Raw genomic sequence first — 22,047 nt, forward strand, 5'->3', positions numbered from 1 at the left:
TGCGCCAATAGATTACGTCATGTGGCTCCAGGATGACCTCTCGCAGCCCCTGAAGTGGCAGCTGAAGGACATATACGCGCCACCCAAGAGCGCTGATAACATTTCTAGAAACCGTCTGTAACCCCAGGTGCCGAGTGCACAAACTAGCTGCACATGCCAGTATGCAGATCTTTAATATGGGACTTTACAGGCCCAAACCAGCACCACAAGGATGACTTGGACCTGGTTGATCCTGGTCTTCTTCAGAACTAGGGGCAGCAGAAGTAGCAGCCAGAAGGCATTCAGGAGCCCAGTACTCTACTCCAGGCTGAACGAGTCTCCAAGAGAGCCTTCTGGGAAACTCCAAAGTGCAAATGTCTGCAATTGCACTCAGCAGTGATGAATAGATCAAGTCAGTGTTCTTCCCTCTGTGGGAAGATGCCCCATGCCACTAACAAGTATAACTGGCCTCCACAATCTGCTAGGCTCTGTTGGATGAGTTTAAAGATCCTGTCAGGTGGTGTACAATCAGGGAAATACCATGACGATTTAGCCAGTTCCAGAGGAACAAGGCGTTCATGCCAAGCGCCCAGCCTCACACTTCGCACTGTTTGTTGCAATACTACATAGCAGTCATGTTTGTGAAGACCTGAACCAGTATCCTCCTGATGGACTGCAGGAAGGCTTTCAATACCAAATAAATGGTGAGCAAATACAACAGATGGATGTGGTGACAGGTCTCTGCCAGAGACTAGAGTCCTCTGCTGCTGGGTTGGGGAGGTTGTCTGAGAGAGGCAGAGATCAGTTATGCATCACTACCTTCAGCACTTGGTGAAGGGGGAGGTGTCACTGCTGGTTTAATTTTAGTTGAGCAGCAACCACTGCAGATCTTTTGCAGACTCTTCCGAAACCTGGGTGAAATCAGTTAGTTTCCCTTGGTGCTGGGCCCACTGAGACTACAGATCCCACTTGAGTCCCCATGGGCCATCAGGCACAGTGGAGGAACAGGATGCTAGGGGCAAATATACCAAGAAGCCTCAGCACCACCCACAGATACCCAGGACTGAGGTGAAACATCAGGATCATAGCCTAAATGTCCTGAAGTCACGGATCAGGAAGAAAGACAGAAAATGCACCATATCCAAGAAGGCTCTGATGAAAGGAAATTTCTGCAAAGGAGTCGTGTGACTTTAGCACAACACTCACAGTTGTCTGACTGTGGTGAGCCCATTTTTAAAAGCCACCCACCCAGACAGATGAAGAATGGTACTCCTGACCTCTGATAGTATGCTGCAACCAGTGCTATTATCTTCATTATCACCAGAGGGGCATTAGTGAGGATGAAAATGTTCGTGGCCACCTTCAACCGCATGTAGTGCCTGTTCGACTGCAGAAAGGGAATATGGAAATAATCATCTTGCATGTCCAACACTACCATCCAGTCTCCTGGACCTAGGGCAGATAGAACCTGCGAGTATCTTGAATTTGTCCTTCCGCAAGAAGATATTGAGAGATCTGAAATCTCTAATAGGATAAACGTGTCTGCTCGATTTCTGCACAAGGAAATGACAGGAGTAACATCCACCTCCAATCACCAAGATCTTTCTACATCTTCCTACAAAAGAAAACACCACAGCAAAATGGTCCCCAGAAAGCTGCTCAGATGCAGTTGGAAGAGGCATTAAGGAAAAAAGGAAAGGCAGGTTGTAGCACCATTGGACTATCTGAAGGACCTGCATGCCTGATATTATGGCCTGCCACCAGTGAAGAAAAAAAAAAAAAGACTGATTCTGCCAACCACAAGCTGGTTCTGTGTACTAAGGGCAAACTAAAGCAGCTTGGAGGCTGCTGCATCGCTGCTAATTATGAAGATGTATGCGGTCTCCATGAGCCTGAATATTGTGAGCTGGATCCCCTATCCCCACCCAGAAAGACCTGCAGTTGGTGTAGCAAGCCTTGATGCTATCCGTAGCTTAAACCTCCAGCAATACCTCATATAGTGGGACTTTGTTGGAAATACAGCCTTGTGGAGACCGAGGAAGCCCATGGTGGCTCTACTTCCTTTGAGGCGCTCGATGGTGGCTGCTCTCACCAAAAAAGGAAACTCATTGAAATGGGTATCCATGAGTGAAACATGAACGTCACACAAAGCTCATGCATCTCATTCATGCGGGGCGGCAGAGCACCACCACAGTTCTGACTGTTCTGCCTAAACAGTCGGTCGTTATCCAGTCCTGACCATATGACATATTTGGTCCCATGTTGAATGGTATGCACAAAGTTGGAGCTACAAGTTCACTCCAAACTTGTCCCTTAACGCACGGGACTATCTACTTAGCAAAAAGTTGGCACTGATTGACTTAAAGGTGAGGCTAGCTGAAGAAAACATCCTCATTACAAATGTCTCAATTCTTTTTGACTGTCTGCTGAGTGGACAAAAAATTATTCAGATGAACCTTGGTAGTAGATTCTTGCACTGCCAGACTCTCAGGAGTAGGGTGCTGCATTAGGAAGGTAGGGACAAATGGAACCTGCAAACCCCCAACTTAGCCCGAAGTCACACATCCACAAAATTCCTACCACCTAGTGCCTGCAACGGGAACGGATCCAACCATGGTCAATAGGAGCCTCCATGCAAGGGCTCCCATTGTCCTTAGTCTGATCCGTTCCGGTCGCGGTACCAGGCCTACCATATCTGCTGAAGTTAACTGACACCATCTACCTGGTTTTATTTTTTAGGTATTTAAGATGTGAGACAGCTTTTTTTTCCACATAAATGTGGTGGGGAATGAAAGTAAAACCACAAGAGCCTCTCATATCGCCATAGCCTTTCTGTCACGAGTAATTCATTTGTTATGTAGCACCTCTCATACCACTGTAGGGTGTTAGTGCATTTTACAAGGTGCATGATTTACACGTCATCAACACTGGTAGGCATTTTTAAAGAGGGCTTGGTCTGGAAAAGCACAAACTCAGGTTTCAGAACATAAGTGGTTAGTGTTGACTTTAATAATAAGAATGTATTTCTATGAAAGCAACCCCCTTTTTTTTTTTTTAAGCAGCATATGGATAATGCGAAACTGGGAAAAACACTTTTCTAATTTGCGCCATGCAATTTGCATGCAGCATTTTGCTCCAACAGGTACATTAATCACCAGAGTTATCTTGACGCTTTTATGTTCTCTGGAAAGCTGCTGGTTGTACACTAAACTTTGAGGGCTTTTACACTGCTGCACAAATAAAAACATGCATGTGTTACTGTTAGAAGCCCCGGCTGAAGAAGTGCCTTTCTCCTGGCCCAGGCCTGCGAACCCCCTGGGGGTCCGTGGACCACAGGTTGGGAACCGTTGCTCTAGTGCAAATCTCTAGAATGTTCAAGCTCAGAAACACGCAGGAGAAGAGACAGTGAATAGAGTAAGGCCCAGTGAGTGGCGACTAGAATGGTCTAATTAAAGAACACAACTTGGCAGGCCACTATCAACAGTTCAGCAAACATCTGCAGACCACAACCGAGGCTTCTTACTAACCATCACTCAACTATTTCACACTCATAAACAAGTTCTGGTAGCTTGGTCCTACGTGACTTCTTGGATTCAGCTAATTAAAAATCCGCCTCCTAATAGGTACTGCTCAGATATTTATTCAAAAGGTAAAGACTCAGCGGTTGTAAGTCTTTATCAGGAGAACAAGTTACTTACCTTAGATAATGCTCTTTCAGGTACAGACGTAAAGGAGAATCCACACCAATAGTCCCAGTTCTGAGAGTTTGGCTCCACCTATTAATAAGATTCCAAGTCCAGGAATCTGCGTACCGGACAAAACCAATTTGTCTCTTGGGACTCTGCGTCTGGGGGCATAGATAGCCTCAAAAGCAATCAAGAGCATGCAGTCTTGGTGCCTATATAGACCCAGAAGTCATTTCCAGAATTGTGTCAGTGCAGAGTTGTACAGCGCTGCCTACCAACACGCAGACTTAAACGTCTCCATATCTAGTCTGATGCTGGGTGAATATTCATAAAGTGAATAATCTGCAATTAGAGGTCTGTATCAGAAAATCGCAGGTGCTAGAAGAATGTGAAAACGGTCACAAACTTGCATTGTGGCAATGCTGAGCTATCCATGCATGACTGCATGCTAATTGTCTAAACAATGAAGATAGTCCTGCAAAAGCCAGTAGCATGAAATGCTGCTCGCAAACAGTGCACTCATTCGATTTTAAAAGAGGCATTTGACAAAAACAAAAGCTATTTTTATAGAAACACAACTCATCTGAAAGGCTAGAATAATTCTCACAAGAATTAACTTCAATACCTGACACTAGCAATGAACATGAAATTCCTTGCACTCTTACGACTGCTATTTATCAACATCCTGTAGCTTATTACCAGTGGCTTATGTATCCTTTCAATGTACCTAAAGGTTGGATTATTCTGTACTCCTCCCACTTGGCCATAACTGGACCACAACTGTGAGGCTCCACAGCATACTCTGCATGCACCCTTTTTGATCTGATGACCCTTGAACTTCATTGCCACAATGGGTCGAATCATCAGGTAACTAAGTGGACCCAATAGCAGTCAATACTACTCAAGGGACTAAAAAAAAAAAAATGTATAACACTGACATCACTTCATACTTCTAATTTTGTATAAACAGCATTAACCCAAGAGAGACATATTAGTAATAACAGCATACCACTAAAATAGGTAGTAGAAAAAAGTTATCTGCATGGCTTGGACAATAACATGAGTGCAGTATTAAGTGCTACTTAAAACACATTAAAAGAATTGAGTGCAAACAGGTGTTGACTTAGCTTCATTAGCAAACAAGATCTTAAATCAAGAGTGCAAACTGGCACATTATTTGGGATTTTTTTTTTTTTTAACAAGGTATAGGATTCAGGAACCGGGTGAAGACCCTACTTATTCCTTAATAATTAAGTTATTAGTGTTAAACTCATAATTATGATTCACTGGGGTATTTAAAGGGTGTCTTTAGAAGTGAGCATGTTCTTTGAATGCTAAGGGAGCGGTCAAATTGCTATTCTCGTTTCAAAGTCAGTGAACGATTGCAAGCATGCGATTTTGCTAGCCATTGGCTGACTTAAAGCATGGTTCATCCTTCAAAACACCGCTAAAATTAACTAACACCATTTGTATACCCCATTTGCTTCCCCGACCCACACAAAAACCCTTTTCATTCTTACTCTGCGCCTGCATCAGGGGCTGGGCAGGTTTTAGTTCAGGCAGTGCTGGCCTCTTGGCATCCACGAGGAAGTTGTTAAAAAACGCCACCTCTTTCTTGACCTCTTCTATCTTATCACTGTGCTTGTTGTATATGTGTTTCCGCACAAACTCCGGTCCCTGGAAGAGAAGGCAGCACAGACATGGGCACATGGGAAGACTTGAACCCACCAAAGGCAATGTCTGACAAAGACCACCTCTACACAGTACGATTGCTCATTGTTACCAGGTGATGGTGAGTAACACCACTCAAAACCTCATGAGGCGTTCAGACACTCCTAAGGCAGAACTGCGCGCTATACCTGTACAGCAGTTTAAGATATTTTGCCAGCAGAGGACAAAATGCATCTAGATCAAACAAGAATTTTAAATACAAGTTGAAACTGTGGCAGTTTTCTTAAGAATATTATGTTTACACCAAAAGCAACACTTCAAGCCAACATTTAACGCTTGGCTTTCATTAATGGCTTTTAGATTGGTAGCAATATTTACATTTCAGTAAATAAAACTGAGAGAGTCCAGATGCACAAACCGTGTGCCAGCTCTCCTATTTACAGAACAAAGCACTTTAGACCAATTTAGCTCACAGCAAATACAGACGCTTTGCGGCCTCTGTAAAAGGCAAGGTGCTACATTTTGTTTTTGACAGTGCATGGAACCAGTACTTTATGGGATTTTCAGATTATCCTTCTTGTGAGCCCTATAGCATGCATAAAAGATTTCCCTTAAGCAAACCCAGTATTACGAGGCTCAGTGCGAATCACTCTTGGATTTACACATTCTGCAGTTCATTGTGTATCAAATCCAGATCTAATGATTATCTGGAACAGCATAGGTCATCCTGAGATATACAGATCACCAGCCACAGTGAAAACCATAATGTAATCCCCCCAATTAACCTAGCACACAAAAACACCCAGTGTGTGGCCCTCTGTGCACCTTCCTATGTAGACCAATGTAAAAACCTCTGACACCAAACCATATTGGAAGAGATCAGCGCTTACCTTGAACTTCTTACCACTAAGTGGGCACAGCCACTTGTCCTTGCCCAGCTCCTGTGTGTTGGCAGTGACAAACTTCTCCACCTCCTGGTCCGGGTCCTTCTTTCCCATCTTCTGAGCCTCCTCCTCTGAAAGGGTCTCTCGGACAGTAAATAGTGGCACCAGCTTATCCTCAAAGGTCTTCTGCCATTCCATGACTGCAACAATTAGAGTGCATTTGTTTAGGGTTCACGTTTTTATAAATACATCATAAAAACTACTAATCTACATACACAGAAAAACCTTTTACCACGATCATAAATCTCCCAATAGCACCTGCTATATTAAAAAAAAAAAAACGCATTTCGGTTAAAAGTTGGACCACTTGTACTCTATATTCAATATCATATTATTAAAAAAATTGGCTGAACGGTCATTTTCCATACAGTCAAAACTTTTTCAACAATCCAATAAAATATGTAAAATATCACATCTAGTGCTTAAGCCACATGTACAGCTCCCTCCACCACTGAGTCAATCACCACCATTTGTTTCTTATCATTAGTATAAAAAGGATAAATTCCAATCCTTAGCCGTAGCAATTCAGTTCTAAGCTAGCGCTTCGGTAATTTATTCAAATACAGAAGCCAATCTTTATTCTGCCACAAATTACCCATAAAATTGACCAATCTGGGGCGTGACCTGGCTCGCGCAAAGATGACCACCACTTAAACGAGCTCCGTGGCTTAAAAATAAAAATTCCTAAAATCCGGACATAATCCGGCAACATCCTGCCCTAAAGAAAAAGGGTTCAAAAGACCAAACGAACTGCTGATGCATGAGGCCCGAGCAATTTGAAACGGCCCGCAGGGCTCCAACCAGGACCGGAGACAAACCACACCTGGGGAGTGGAGCAGAGTGAGCGTCGAGGCCTTAGTGGTATAGGGGCTCCTGAGTGGCGAGAGCGGACTCCGCTCCCCAGGCCCGGGAACCAAACAGACGGCCACCAGACGAAAGCTGGAGGAAATCTTCCCGGTGCCATGGAAAGTGCAATGAGGACAGGGCCCAAGGCGGTGACTGACTTGAGCAGACTGGGGTGGAGGACCGCGTGGTGGCAAGCGGTCCCACGTGTGGGACTGCTGAGGGTTTAGGCCCCAGGGTGGGCTGCAACGACAGAATAGTGTGAGCAGCAAGAGGGGCCCCAGACCCGCTGATCGAGATTAAAGGCGGCTCGGCCTCTTGGAGGAAGCAGTAAGAGGTGCCGGGCGAACAGAGAGACTGGAACGGGCCCGGGAAGGGAGCTGAATGACAGCGGACGTCTGGAGTGAGACAATCGTGTACAGAGGCCTAGCGAGTGCCACAGGGTTGGATGAGCCTGTAAGCATCAAGCAGAGTCCCCGGCCCTCAGGCCCAAGTGTGAGAACGAGGGACAGGAACGACAAGGACTCATTCTGGCCGCCTGAAAGGAGTAAGAGGAACTGAGTGAGTGACAGTGGCTGGCTGAAGCAGGCGAACCTCTGAGCAGAGCTGCCAAGGACTGACAAAGCTGAGAGTAGGTCAGGAGAGGAGGGAGTGCTGCACTTGTGACCCTTCATCCTAACCCCCAGTGGCGGGCGTTTGCAGCAGTGGATGGCCTGCGCCGGGTGGGGTGCATAGGGGGAGCCAGAAATCCTGCAACTGCCAAGTGAGGAAGAACTGTTGGGCCCATGACGGGGTGCCTGTAAGAGGACCTCCGGCCGCATTAACAGAGACATCCGAGAGAAGAAGGGGTGGTGGGGAAAACACTTCCGGACGGAGAGGCTTGTGCGGACCATGCCGCCCCACAGTAAAGAGACCTGTAAAAAAAGAATGCAAGTGAGGGGGGCCTGAGAGAGACATCGGAGCTACCAGTGGAGACGGAAGGACGCAGAAGGTTAAAAGGATTGACGGTGCAGTGAGCCAAGTCAGAGGCCTGCTTTGCCGCATATTGTGGTGAAACCCAAAAATCATGGCCACCTGCAATCCAACAAAATGGACAATTATGCAATCACTAAACAAGCCCAGACCTCGTAGGGCAAGACTCAGCCAGATTAGGGACAATGGAACCTGGAGGCAATCTCAGATCTCAAGTCCACTTTAGAGCCCAAGTTGGACACAGTGATGGCTAACATCTCCCTCCTGCGCGCTGATCTACATACAGAAGATGGCAAATAAGATGCCCACAGCAGAATCCGACATACAGATAATCAGGTCGACCTCCAAGAGCTTTGAAGAACAAGTGTGCATCATCACTACGCAGCAAGCAACAATGGCAACCAGGGTAGCGGAAGGGGGGGGGGGGGAGGAGATATAGCTGAGAAGATGGGATGTTTAATCATTTCACAACAGCTAATGTTGGTCTAATGAGAGCTTAGGAAGTTGGTACTCAAAAGAAGATGAGAAGCCTTGGCAGGGAGGTTTGTAGGGAGGTACTTGTTGGGGGGTCAGTCTAGAGAGGCCAATAGAGTTGTTGCAAAAGTATTGGATCCGCCATGATGACCACTAAGTCTTTGCCATTAAAGGTCATGACGTGGAACATAAATGGCTGAGGCAACAAAATTAAACACACTTTAGTCCTACAGTATCTTAAGAGACATACAGACTTGGTTTTCATACAGGAAACCCATCTGAAGGGCAATAACCACAAAGCCTTGGACAGAAATGGGGTACTTTATGTTAGCACATGCCGGCTTTACTTCCGCCTCGAGAGGAGTGGGAAAGGCAGCACCTTTTATTCCTGGTTCCATCTGGACTGATCTCCATGGCAGATTTGTGGCCCTATCCGGAACCTGGCATGGGTGGGCCCATCAACCTATCCTTCGTGTACATCCTCAGACTAAATTCAGATACCCTTCCAGCCCTTGGGACTCTGCTGTTGCAGCTGCCTCCGGGGATTCTAACCTGAAAGTGGGGGCATGGGCTGGGCCACGAACTATACTATAGACCTGAAAAATGATCGGTCTACCCAGGCGGGAGGGGTCGAGGGAGTTACCAATATGAAATCCTTCACAAACCTGATGGGGCGAACAGACTTGTGAAGAGCCCATAATCCCAGTGAGGCAAAACCTTTTTTTCCCTCATCTCATAGCTTCTCGCATCTAGACTATTTATTCACTCACCAACCAGATGTAGGCAACAACCCATTTAGCACAAGGTATTTCCGATCATTCTCCAGTTGAAGCTACACTGAGGGGAGCCATTCGAGACATGACACAAAGGCCCAGACAAGATCCCTGGTGGTTAAGAGAGGTAGGCTTCTCCGAAAAGATAAGGGAGGGGGTAGAGTGATACTTCTCTGAAAATCGTGGGACAGTAGACTCAGCAAGCACACTCTGGGAGGCATTCAAGACTGTGCTCAGGGGGCAGACCCAGGCACTGATTGGGGGCCACAAAGAGGAGCGGAATAGTAAGCATGCAACACTGGAGAAGGAGGTCTCAGACTGAGGCCGAGGCACGGGGGGGGGGGGGGGGGAAGTGGTCTGATGGGGCAGGGGTCTGACCCACACCAATATCGAATCAATGAAGTGCGAGCCCAGAGGCAAGCTACGCAAAGGCCTATTTACTAGGTCGGAGAAAAACAGGATAGAAACAGGAACTGCGTTGCAGAGATTTGTGACGAGGGGGGGGGGAATACGGCACTTAACACGTGAGACTACAGCAGGGACCTTTGCCATCTCTTCCCAGACAACCACTACCTAAGAGGACTGTGAGGAGGTGCTGTGGGACCTCCCGTTGGAGAAATGGTAAGGGGCCAATAGGGAGCTTTTAGATCAGGAGCTGACAGTGGATGAAGTACAACAGGCCCTAGAAGAGATTGCATCAGGGAAGGCAGTGGGCCCTAACGGGATCCTAAAGGGATTTAGTGGCTCCCCATATGTTGGATATGTTCCAGGCAGCCAAGACAGAGGGAATTGTTCCAGAGGACCAGAGATTCGCCAGCATAATGGTCCTCCATAAGGAAGGCAAGACGCCCAACATCCTGTAGTTCATATCGTCCAATCTCCCTAATGAACCTGGAAGTCAAGGTATTAGCAAAGATTCTGTTAAATAGACTACGTCCACATATGGCCAATGTAACAAATAAGGATCAAACAGGCTTTATGCCACATAAAACACTAGATTAAATCGAAGATGCCTATATGGGATCTTGCATACTACAGGATCCCCAGGGCGGAGGCGGCTGCGGCACTCTCACTAGATGCCAGGATGGCCTTTGACAGTATTGAATGGCCATATGTCTACGCTGTCCTAACCAGGCTTGGGTTCATCTGCTATATACTGGCTCCCAAGGCAAGGGGCAGAGTGAATGGGATACTGCCCCACCCATTTACACTCCATAGAGGAACTAGGTGGGTTATCCCTCTATCACCATGGCTATTTGCCCTTGCACTGGAGTCGTTGGCCACATGGGTACGCTAGGACACCCTGGTGTGGGGCATACCCAAAGGAAGCTGGCGGGAGGCTAGGATGTCTTTATACGCAGATGATATTCTCCTATACATCACAGGGCCCCACCAGTTCATAGATGGACTTTTACACATTTTCCAGCTCTTTGGAACCTACTCTGGATATCAGATAAATTGGGAAAAATCCCAGGTCTTCCCTCCAACAGCCAGGGACATCTCCCTACTGGAGTGGTGTTTGGCCCAAGTGAATGCCGAGGGTTTTCCATATTGGGTTCCTTGTCACACAAATTACCAAACAGAGTTCCTTAGGAAGAACCTTTATCCACAACTGGACCAGCCTGGAGCGGATGTTCTACATTGGCAGAAGCTCCCCCTGTCTTTGGGTTGGCGGTGCTGCCGTATTTAAAATTATGTCCCTGCCTCACCTGCTTTGTGTGTTTCAAAATATACCATTTAAGGTATCGTCTGACTTCTCAAAGATCAATAGCGAAATACGCAAGCTCCTGAGGCAAGGAGGATGACCGTGGACTGCAGAGAGGAGTATACGATGGGGGAATAGCGGTCCCTAATATACAAGTGCTCTACTGTGGAGCCCAACTACTCTTAGTGGGTGACTGGGTATATGCCGAGGTGGGGGAACCCCACCTACATAATAGACAGGGAGTCAATGGGAGAGGAGGGGTGCCCCTCAGTGCTGTACTCCTGCCCCCCCCCCCCCACACAGACTGCAGTGAGGGCAGTGAGGGCATGGAGAGGGGACACCAAATATTTGGAGTTGGATGGTAAATTGACGACCATAACTCCACTTTGGGGTAGTGACCAACTAAGTTAACTTCGCACATTAATGATCTTCTGTAGCTGGGGACTAATCGCATTGATAAACTTGGAGATGTCTGGAAGGGCGGTTCACTGATCGCTATGGTGGACTTAAAGACTGAATATTAACTGGGACATTGAGAATTTTAATTGCATCCAACTGGGTCATGTGCTCGGGAGGCATCTCCATGTAGGGGAACAGATTCCCAACTTCTCCCCACTGGAGGATCACCTACTGATTGATCCCTAAGCTGGAGGAAGCGATTTCTCTAATTTACGAATACCTCACATGACTAGGATGAATCGAAGATGACTGGCAGGATGCCCTTCAGAGCCCTAGAGAGGTGGCAATCCGAGCGAAGTTCCGCCTTGTGCAATTGTGAATCCTTCACAGGTCATACTATTCTAGAACCCGCTTTGACTTGTAAACCTCTATTCTTGCGGGATAAGAAGCGCCGGGGTGTAAACCTATATCAAACGACATCTGGCTGACATTTTTGCAATTTATTTTTATCTGCCCTACTCCGCTCACCCTAGGTTCAGAAAATGTTTTTCTTTTAAAATGTTTACCCACAAACTCTTTGATCGATTTAGTAACAGAAGGTTTCCCCATCATTTTGAGGGGGGTTTATGGAGGGATTGCTTCCTTTGACCTCTGCTTGCTGTCCTTACCATTTCTTCTCTAGGGATTTCCTCGCTTACATCCAGGTTCTTTTCTCACTGTAGTTATTTTTTTTCCATCTTAGACGGCTATTCTACCCTCTTTCGTGGTTTGCCTTTTCCTAGCACCATCTTTTACAATGGCTTGGATCGTAGGTGGCCCCCTCCTAGTTTTTTCCCCTCCTGTTTTTATATCCCGGGACTGCCACTTGATCTTCTCCCTGCGCCCTCTCCAACTCGACCAAGGGAAAGGTAGCTTCCACTTTTTTTTACTGATCACTTGGATACCTTCGGAGCACCACCATACACTATCCCACCAATCACTTACCTCTAGCTAGCTGTAGCCTAGTGCTGCACCACAAGCCTGTGGCCACACCTCCACCCAATAAATCCACTTTTTCGTATTTTCCACATGCTTCTTAGGGGATACCACAACCCTAACTTTTCCTCTCCATCGTGATTCGATGTATGGAAAATTAAGACTAAAAACATTTGCAAGACTCAATAGCAGAACGCAAAGATGACATACCCAGGGTTTGAGTTTATGAACTCCCATATGGAATCAGACACATGAAATAGGATAGGGGAAGAAAAGGAAACCAAGTATGGCCACGTACCATCCCGCACAGTAACTCTGTTGAGAGCCATCGTTGCACGTACATGTATCATTCCACATCTGTTTGGCATTTCGTCTTCGTTCGGGTACTCACAGGTGTTGTAGTAGTCCAAGGAATGTACAATGCGCAAATACAGCAATAATTTGTCTAAAACCTGTAACGGCAAAAGAAAACATTAAAATCAAAAAGAAAAAAAACATCTTGGATACCGAGTACATAAAGATGTGCCTTTAAAACATGCAAATCCAAGAAAACAAATCTTTCCATAACAAACTCCAATGAAACAAAGTGCTTCCTACTCAGTACTTGCCGGGACACACAGAATTTGTCAACTCTCCACAATGCACAGGTAAATGAGTGGCACAACCAACTTAAATTATCAGCCATGGAGTATTAGCTGAAAGGACAGGAAAACAGCTCCTAAGCGACTATGAAAGTGTGATCAAAGATACCACATTTTCCAAGTACCAGTATGAGCACCTTGATAAATTTTGTGTTCTGTTTAATATTAGTATCCAAACAAACCAAGGCGCCATATGCAGTACCTTTTAGGAATATGAACAAAGTGACACTGCAAAGTAACTCTAGAAACTATTGTGTAATATAAAACAGCACCAACAAATAGGGCCAATCAAACAGGAACTGTGTGGCAATGTGTAGAAAAAAAAAAAAAAAAAAAAAAAAAAACACTGGCTATTGGAAGGTGTGGACCAGTCTCACAGATTTTAGCAAGAATTTTTGAAGCGTTCGGGTGGACGATTTGTACAAAATTAAATGTTTCCTTGGACTATGTTAAATGCTTAAATATAAGCAGGTTATCATTTCTAGTGGTGGGTGAAATATTTGGTACCACCTGTGGAACTGGCAGAATTGTGGCAACTCAGTTACTCTTGTAATGCAGCGTTCTGGCCAAATTCCGCCAATCACAGCTTGGTGGATTTCTTTGTCTTGCACGCAGCTCCAAAATGGTGAGTTAGCAAGTGTGTTTTGGCAACCCTGGCACTGGTCTCTTTGGGGACATCTGGCAGGATTTTTCTAATGTGGGTGGTTACGACCGTTCGCGGTCAGAAGGCGGTCGCTTAAGTACAAAACTTACTTGAGTGCCAGCAAAATTGACTGTAGTAGGTTCAACCTCCGGCCTCTTTATTTGTCATAAAGGAACACGCTCCTGTCTCTAAATAAAAGCACAAGCAGCGCTATATGCTCGTTTCTAAACACTGGCAGAACTCTGCAGAATCTCACTGCCTTTTTAAGCAACTCCGCAGAATTCCAGAGTCAAATTCTTTGAGTTCTGACCACCCCATATTTCTTTGCTTCAATATATAGCTTAGAAGAGACACACATAAAAACTTTAGCCATCTAACATGATTACAAGTCTATATAAAAGCATTAGATGCTTTGGCAATCTATTTAAGCACTAAACACCACTAAGTACCTAGTGCACTAGCCTGTATCACTGTACAGTATCACTAGCAAGTGACAAATGAAACTTTAGGGCGAGAACTAAATCTAGAGAACTGCAAACAGCCAAGCATGCAAATGAATGAAACCTGACCACCTTTCCTTCACTGAAATCTCCAGACACTGTCCTGCAGCTTGCATAGCACAGTCAAGTTCAAAACTGTTCTCCATTGACAAATAGTTCTGCAGGTCTATGAATCACAATAAACATGTCCCACTGAGCCAAGAGTATCAGTGCTGGACAGTCAAGGCCTCATTCTTTTTAGTCTTCAGACTCACAGATGGTCAATTAATAGAGAGTGAAATTTCACTACACTGGATATGTCCAAGGAAAAGACAAGCCAAAGATAAATATAAGTTTCAAGACAGTCGAACAGTCAAAGAAATATAGGGACCAGGGAGAGGAAGAGATTGCTTTGATGGAATGTAGCATATTCGATGCAACTACAGGAAGACTGCTGGAATCCGGACTTGTCAGAAACAGTGGTTGGATTTTCCTTATCAAATTATTCTAGTAAATAAGGAAAATGTCACTTACCCAGTGTACATCTGTTCATAAATATCCTACTACATCTTTTGGAGATGCGTGTAATGGTTGAATTTGATTATTATGGCAGTAACAAACAAATCTTTTCCATTTATTTGCATAGCAGTGTCTAGTGGAAGGTTTTCTAGCCTGTTTTATGCACAGCATGTGTATCTGCAGCTACACATGCCACCGAAAATATTGTTTCAATATTGCCGTGCAATATATTATACCAGGAACTCCTAGGCCAAATGTAGGGATTATTTCAAAATAAAAATCATCACTGCACTAATCGGGCTCATGTAGGACAACACTGGCCTAAGGTTGCTTGAATTCCCATCTAGACAGAACTTGCTCAAGCAGTTTCGAACAGACCAAGATAGATTTGTGTGTGGATGCTCTGTGTGGGGTGGTGTATCAGGCAAATTAATTCAATAATTCAAGCATTCTATCCATCACTTTTTTTTTTGGGTGGGAAATAGGTCAAAGTATGTAACTACAAACAATCTAACGATAAAGAAGAAAAAGTCACTAAGCCTAAGTTACTGTTCACCAGCATTGGCTTCTTTCATAGATTCATAGGTAACATTGGTCAATTCAAGACCAGTTTTTGCCAATTCAAATCCCTTATACTACACTCAGTTCCTCAGTACAAGCTTTAGTTCACTTATAAACCATGAGTGAGACTTATTGCAACATTATGGAGGAAAGGTGTAGGAAGTTGGCTCTGTATGCACTATTTCAAAGTAAGGAATAGTATGCACAGAGTCCAAGGGTTCCCCTTAGAGGTAAGATAGTGGCAAAAAGAGATAATACTAATGCTCTATTTTGTGGTAGTGTGGTCGACCAGTAGGCTTATCAAAGGAGTAGTGTTAAGCATTTGTTGTACACACACAGGCAATAAATGAGGAACACACACTCAAAGACAATTCCAGGCCAATAGGTTTTTGTATAGAAAAATATATTTTCTTAGTTTATTTTAAGAACCACAGGTTCAAATTTGACATGTAATACTTCAAATAAAAAGGTTTTGCAGGTAGGTACTTTAGGAACTTTGATCAAAATAGCATACACAGTTTTCAAATAAATCACATATAGCTATTTTAAAACTAGACAGTGCAATTTTCACAGTTCCTAGGGGGGAGTAAGAGTTAGTTAGTTGTTGTAGGTAGGTAAACCACCTACGGGGTTCAAGTTTGGGTCCAAGGTAGCCCACCGTTGGGGGTTCAGAGCAACCCCAAAGTTACCACACCAGCAGCTCAGGGCCGGTCAGGTGCAGAGTTCAAAGTGGTGCCCTAAACGCATAGGCTTCAATGGAGAAGGGGGTGCCCCGGTTCCAGTCTGCCAGCAGGTAAGTACCTGCGTCTTCAGAGAGCAGACCAGGGGGGTTTTGTAGGGCACCGGGGGGGACACAAGTTAGCACAGAAAGTACACCATCCGCAGCACGGGGGCGGCCGGGTGCAGTGTGCAAACACACGTCGGGTTTCCAATGGAAATCAATGGGAGACCAAGGGGTCTCTTCAGCGATGCAGGCAGGCAGGCAAGGGGGGGCTAACTCGGGGTAGCCACTACCTGGGCAAGTGAGAGGGCCTCCTGGGGGTCACTCCTGCACTGGAGTTCCGATCTTTTAGGTCCTGGGGGCTGCGGGTGCAGAGTCTTTACCAGGCGTCGGGATCTGGGAAGCAGGCAGTCGCGGTCAGGAGAGCCTCGGGATTCCCTCTGCAGGCGTCGCTGTGGGGGATTGGGGGTGGGGGGGGGGGGGGGGGGGGGGGTGCTGGGAGGACTCTGGCTACACTCAGTCTCGTAGTCGCCAGGGAGTCCTCCCTGAAGTGTCATTTCTCCAGAGTAGCAAGTCTCATGCTTCCGGCGGGAAACGCAGTTGTCTTGAAGTTGCTTCTTTGGAAACAAAGTTGCAGTCTTGGGTGAACAGGGCCGCTGTCCTCAGGAGTTTCTTGGTCCTTCCAGAGCAGGGTAGTCCTCTGAGGATTCAGAGGTCGCTGGTCCCTGGGGAAAGCATTGCTGGAGCAGTGTCTTCAGAAGGGGGCTTGGGGGGGTGGGGGGGGACAGGCCAGTAGAGCTGGGGCCAAAGCAGTTGGTGTCTCCGTCTTCTCTGCAGGGTTTTTCAGCTTAGCAGTCGTCTTCTTAGGTTGCAGGAATCTGAGTTCCTAGGTTCTGGGGAGCCCCTAAATACTGAATTTAGGGGTGTGTTTAGGTCTGGGGGGGTTAGCAGCCAATGGCTACTAGCCCTGAGGGTGGGTACACCATCTTTGTGCCTCCTCCCAAGGAGAGGGGGTCACATTCCTATCCCTATTGGGGGAATCCTCCATCTGCAAGATGGAGGATTCCTAAAAGTTAGTCACCTCAGCTCAGGACACCTTAGGGGCTGTCCTGACTGGCCAGTGACTCCTCCTTGTTACTCATTATTTCCTCTGGCCTTGCCACAAAAGTGGGGCCGTGGCCGGAGGGGGAGGGCAACTCCACTAGCTGGAGTGCCCTATGGTGCTATAACAAAGGGAGTGAACCTTTGAGGCTCACCGCCAGGTGTTACAGTTCCTGCAGGGGGAGGTGTGAATCACCTCCACCCAGTACAGGCTTGGTTACTAGCCACAGAGTGACCATGGCACTCTCCCCATGTGGCCAGCAACATGTCTGGTGTGTGGCAGGCTGCTGGAACTAGTCAGCCTACACAGATAGTCGGTTTAGGTTTCAGGGGGCACCTCTAAGGTGCCCTCTGGGGTGTATGTTACAATAAAATGTACACTGGAATCAGTGTGCATTTATTGTGCTGAGAAGTTTGATACCAAACTTCACAGTTTTCAGTGTAGGCATTATGGTGCTGTGGAGTTCGTGCATGATAGACTCCCAGACCATATACGCTTATGGCTACCCTGCACTTACAATGTCTAAGGTTTTGCTTAGACACTGCAGGGACAGTGCTCATGCACTTGTGCCCTCACCTATGGTATAGTGCACCCTGCCTTAGGGCTGGAAGGCCTGCTAGAGGGGTGACTTATCTATACTGCATAGGAAGTGTGAGGTTGGCATGGCATGCTGAGGGGAGTGCCATGTCGACTTACTCGTTTTGTCCTCACCAGCACACACAAGCTGGCAAGCAGTGTATCTGTGCTGAGTGAAGGGTCCCCAGGGTGGCATAAGACATGCTCCATCCCTTAGAGACCTTCCCTGGCATCAGGGCCTTGGTACCAGTTAAAAGGGACTTACCTGGATGCCAGGGTGTGCCAATTGTGAAAACAAAAGTACAGGTTAGGGAAAGAACACTGGTGTTGGGGCCTGGTTAGCAGGCCTCAGCACACTTTCAATTCAAAACATAGCATCAGCAAAGGCAAAAAGTCAGGGGGTAACCATGCCAAGGAGGCATTTCCTTACCAAAGGCGCATGCATCTGCAAGCAGGCAAGCTTGTCCTGGCTCACCAATAAGGGTCGATTTATTTTCAAACACAAAATGCTTGGGTCTAGATGCACTCAGCAGCCACTATTACCCAACTGAATCTGTTACATCCCACCCTCAAGAAATGTACTATCATTCAAAAAGGGCTTCCTTTACCCATTGGCTATTCTTCGCTACAAATGCCTACCTAGACAACTCCCTTAGTGAACAACTCCTTTATTTCAAAACAGTTCACTGAACACACCTTTGATTGTCCTCACAAAAGGCCCCAATTAAGGGGAGCTACAGCACCACAAAATCTGTTCACACACTATAGTGTGCTATGTAAGTGTCATTATTATCACCACCAGATAAGACTGCAAAGAAGGTCTAAGCAATGAGGAAGATAGGCTACAAACACAAATCTATTAAAAGAAGAGTACATTTATTTAATAGATTTGTGTTTGTCACTCCAATGTACCTCCATGTTGTGAGCCTATCTTTTTCCCTGCACTGTAATACAGCCCAGTGATCAAGGATTCCTAGGAGACCTGGGTAAGGAGCCCTAGACGTTTTTGGGAAATCTTACTATTTGCCTAAAAGTGTTTACTACTGTTACTCATGCCCGTTTACTGTAGACTGTTATAGGCAGCTTGGCCTTTGAAAGTGCTGTTTATTTTTTTGTTTTTTTCCAGCTGTGACTGAAATTTCCCTCCCAGTTTGTGCCAAAAGACTGCATAAAGCAACCCCCCTTCTTTTTAAAGTAAAAAAGGCTACATACACCTCAGTGGCTAACCAGTGTGAGTTTACGAGACTTCTTAATCTGTTTCGGTGATATAAATTGTTTACAAACTGTCTATATCACCTATTTTGCCTTCAGCTCACTCCTCCCTTCCCACAGGGGCTGGGGCGTCCGTTAACTTGGCCCTCAGATAGGGTGTTGGGGTTGGTCTTTCTGTTGGCTTAGGGATTTCGTTGGGTTTGTGGTGGTACTAGGGTTTAGATTCCTACGGACTCCTGGTTTTTAGGGTTTGGGCTGTGACTGGTTGTCAGGATTAGGGGTATGATTAGTGAATAGGGTTTGGTCTCCCATTGGTTGTGAGGTTTAGGGTTACATATCTGATCTATTGGCCAGTAGGGCTACTTAAGCTTAGGGCTCAGGGCATCTCAGCCCGGACATTGAGGCTAAGGGTGGAGAAGACAATGGCAGTTGCCTGTTTGGGCCTGTTCAGGACTGGTAGGGCCTAGGGCCAGAATTGCTGCCTAATCTTTTTACCAGAAAAAAAAACGTACTCCCTACACATCCATGAATATGTTAACACATTAGCTAAGACATCCAACTCCTGCATCACAAACTGACCTCATACAGATTGCAATGTCTCATCAACCAACACAAAAGCCCATATACCACACCTATACACACATCCAGCACAACAGTAAAACACTTTCATTCTCACAGCAAACACAACTCTGTCCATTCCAATTATCCCAACCTGCCATCGCCCACACAACACAAAACCACATTATACATTACTTTCAGCCATCTAGATAAGCACTCCCTGTTCGTACAAACAGCACTACCCTCTATAAGCTCCACACAGACCCACTTGTCATGACAATACCCAAACCCAGCCTTCCAACATATCAGCTACAAACACCCTTCTCCGCTCTTCACCAATTACACTCAACCATACAATCCTCACACTCCACCACACATTACCTCTTTCAGTCATCACAACAAACTCCCTTGACACACATAATACACCCATCACCAAAACCCATCAACACCCCCTGTATCTAATACCACTCACCAGCACTAACTTGCGTACAAATCCTTAACAGAAAACCACTACATTAATATCCCCTCTCTATTCCACAACAATACAGACCACACACACATCAAAATAACACATTCATTATGCTTTCCGTCACATCTACTATCACCCTCATGACTACACAAATACAAATCCTGACCAATCTTTACCCCTAAATTCTCAATCTTCACAAACATCTACCACAGACAACCCAACACAGCAACATTCATTCACCTGCCTCTCATCCATTGCGCAATTTAGAGCCTTACATTATGATCCACATGCTCCCCCACCACCCCTAACCCATACTCAATCCACACTAAACAGACGCAGACAAAAAAATTAAATGCCATTCTTAACCTTGCATCCCCTTGTCCGTTACATAAGGCTACCATACAAAAAAAAAAAGTACACTCTTCATGTCTCTCTGAGCCACCAAGTCCACCACTGACACACAGCCCGACAAAATGCCTCCCAAGCCTGCTGGAAGAGGAACACTATTGAAAAACAGCTCACCCTTCTCCTAAGCAAAACACCGCCACTAACACATGTTTTCAAAACTGCCAGCTCATAAATGCTCAATCACTCTCAAAACACAAGCACAACATCTACAACCTGCTCACGGACACAACCCGACTTGCTATTCAGAACAGAATCATGGTTGGGAGATGACAAGGCCCCAGTGTTGCATGAAGCCGTTCCTCAGGGCTATCAAACCATCACACAAAAACGTACAAGACAAGGGAGGAGGTGGTCTAGCTTTTCCATTCAAACAAGCAATAAATCTCAGTTAAACAGACATTTCCATAAAAGGTTGTGAAGCCCTCCTCACCAGATACCACCCTACTCCAACCTCCTCCTGTAACTTTCTCCTCCTTTACAGACCTCCGGCTAGTAACTCAACATTCCCAGGTGCTTTTCTAGATACATCTCAAACCTTATTACATTACACTCAAACTATGCATTCTTGGGGACCTAAATATTTGGTTTGACAAATCCAATATGCCCCATCCAAAAGCTATCACCACTGGCCTAGTCACATTGAACCTGCATCAGATTGTACACAATCACACACACATTGCTGGACACATCCTAGATGTCATTTTTACTAAGCCTGAACTAGTTACTGTTCATAGCATCACAACAATCACGTTGTCACATCTGATAACTTTCCAATATAAAACACCACAAATCAAACACACCCCACAACTACTTACATACAGGCACCTATCGACCATGGAGAAATGAAAATGTCACTTACCCAGTGTACATCTGTTCGTGGCATCAGTCGCTGAGATTCACATGGTATGCATTAGCTCGCCATCTGGTGTTGGGTCGGAGTGTTACAAGTTGTTTTTCTTCGAAGAAGTGTTTGAGTCACAGGACCGAGTGACTCCTCCTTCTGTGCTCATAGCGCATGGGCGTCGACTCCATCTTCGATTGTTTTCCCCGCAGAGGGTGAGGTAGGAGTTGTACTATAGTAATAGTGCCCTCGCAATGAAATGTGTAAGTATGTACGTATTAAAGGTTTAAATAATATATATACAAATGTACAAAATTGAAGGTAACTTCTGAACTGCTACAGGCTTCCGGGGAGGTGGGTGGGCCCATGTGAATCTCAGCGACTGATGCCACGAACAGATGTACACTGGGTAAGTGACATTTTCAGTTCGATGGCATCTGTCGCTGTAGATACACATGGTATGCATAGACTAGTAAGCAGTTATTTCCCCATAAGCGGTGGTTTAGCCTGTAGGAGTAGAAGTTGTCTGAAATAGAGTTCTTAATACAGCTTGACCTACTGTAGCTTGTTGTGCGGATAGCACATCTATACAGTAGTGTTTGGTGAATGTGTGAGGCGTAGACCAAGTGGCTGCCTTACATATTTCCTGCATTGGGATGTTTCCTAAAAAGGCCATTGAAGCACCTTTTTTCCTTGTTGAATGTGCCCTGGGAGTAATGGGCAGTTGTCTTTTTGCTTTAAGGTAGCAGATTTGGATGCATTTAACTATCCATCTGGCTATACCTTGTTTTGATATTGGGTTACCTGCATGAGGTTTTTGGAATGCAATAAATAGCTGTTTAGTCTTTCTGATGTTTTTTGTTCTGTCAATGTAGTACATTAATGCTCTTTTGACA

General features: G+C 45.6%; 1 protein-coding gene across 2 annotated transcripts in view; it reads right to left on the reverse strand.

Moving 5' to 3' along the window:
* The window catches only part of SRRT (serrate, RNA effector molecule), an 87,123-nt gene that overhangs the window by 17,125 nt on the left and 47,951 nt on the right, over window positions 1–22,047 (reverse strand). For both annotated transcript variants that reach the window (XM_069215568.1, XM_069215567.1), the window contains exons 15-17: window positions 12,720–12,873; window positions 6,227–6,420; window positions 5,186–5,342 (exon numbers count right to left, since the gene is read on the reverse strand). In XM_069215568.1, the coding sequence (XP_069071669.1) occupies window positions 5,186–5,342; window positions 6,227–6,420; window positions 12,720–12,873 (505 nt within the window). The remainder of the gene's footprint in view (window positions 1–5,185; window positions 5,343–6,226; window positions 6,421–12,719; window positions 12,874–22,047) is intronic.

This window comes from Pleurodeles waltl, chromosome 12 (assembly GCF_031143425.1).
Source record: "Pleurodeles waltl isolate 20211129_DDA chromosome 12, aPleWal1.hap1.20221129, whole genome shotgun sequence".
Taxonomy (NCBI): domain Eukaryota; kingdom Metazoa; phylum Chordata; class Amphibia; order Caudata; family Salamandridae; genus Pleurodeles; species Pleurodeles waltl.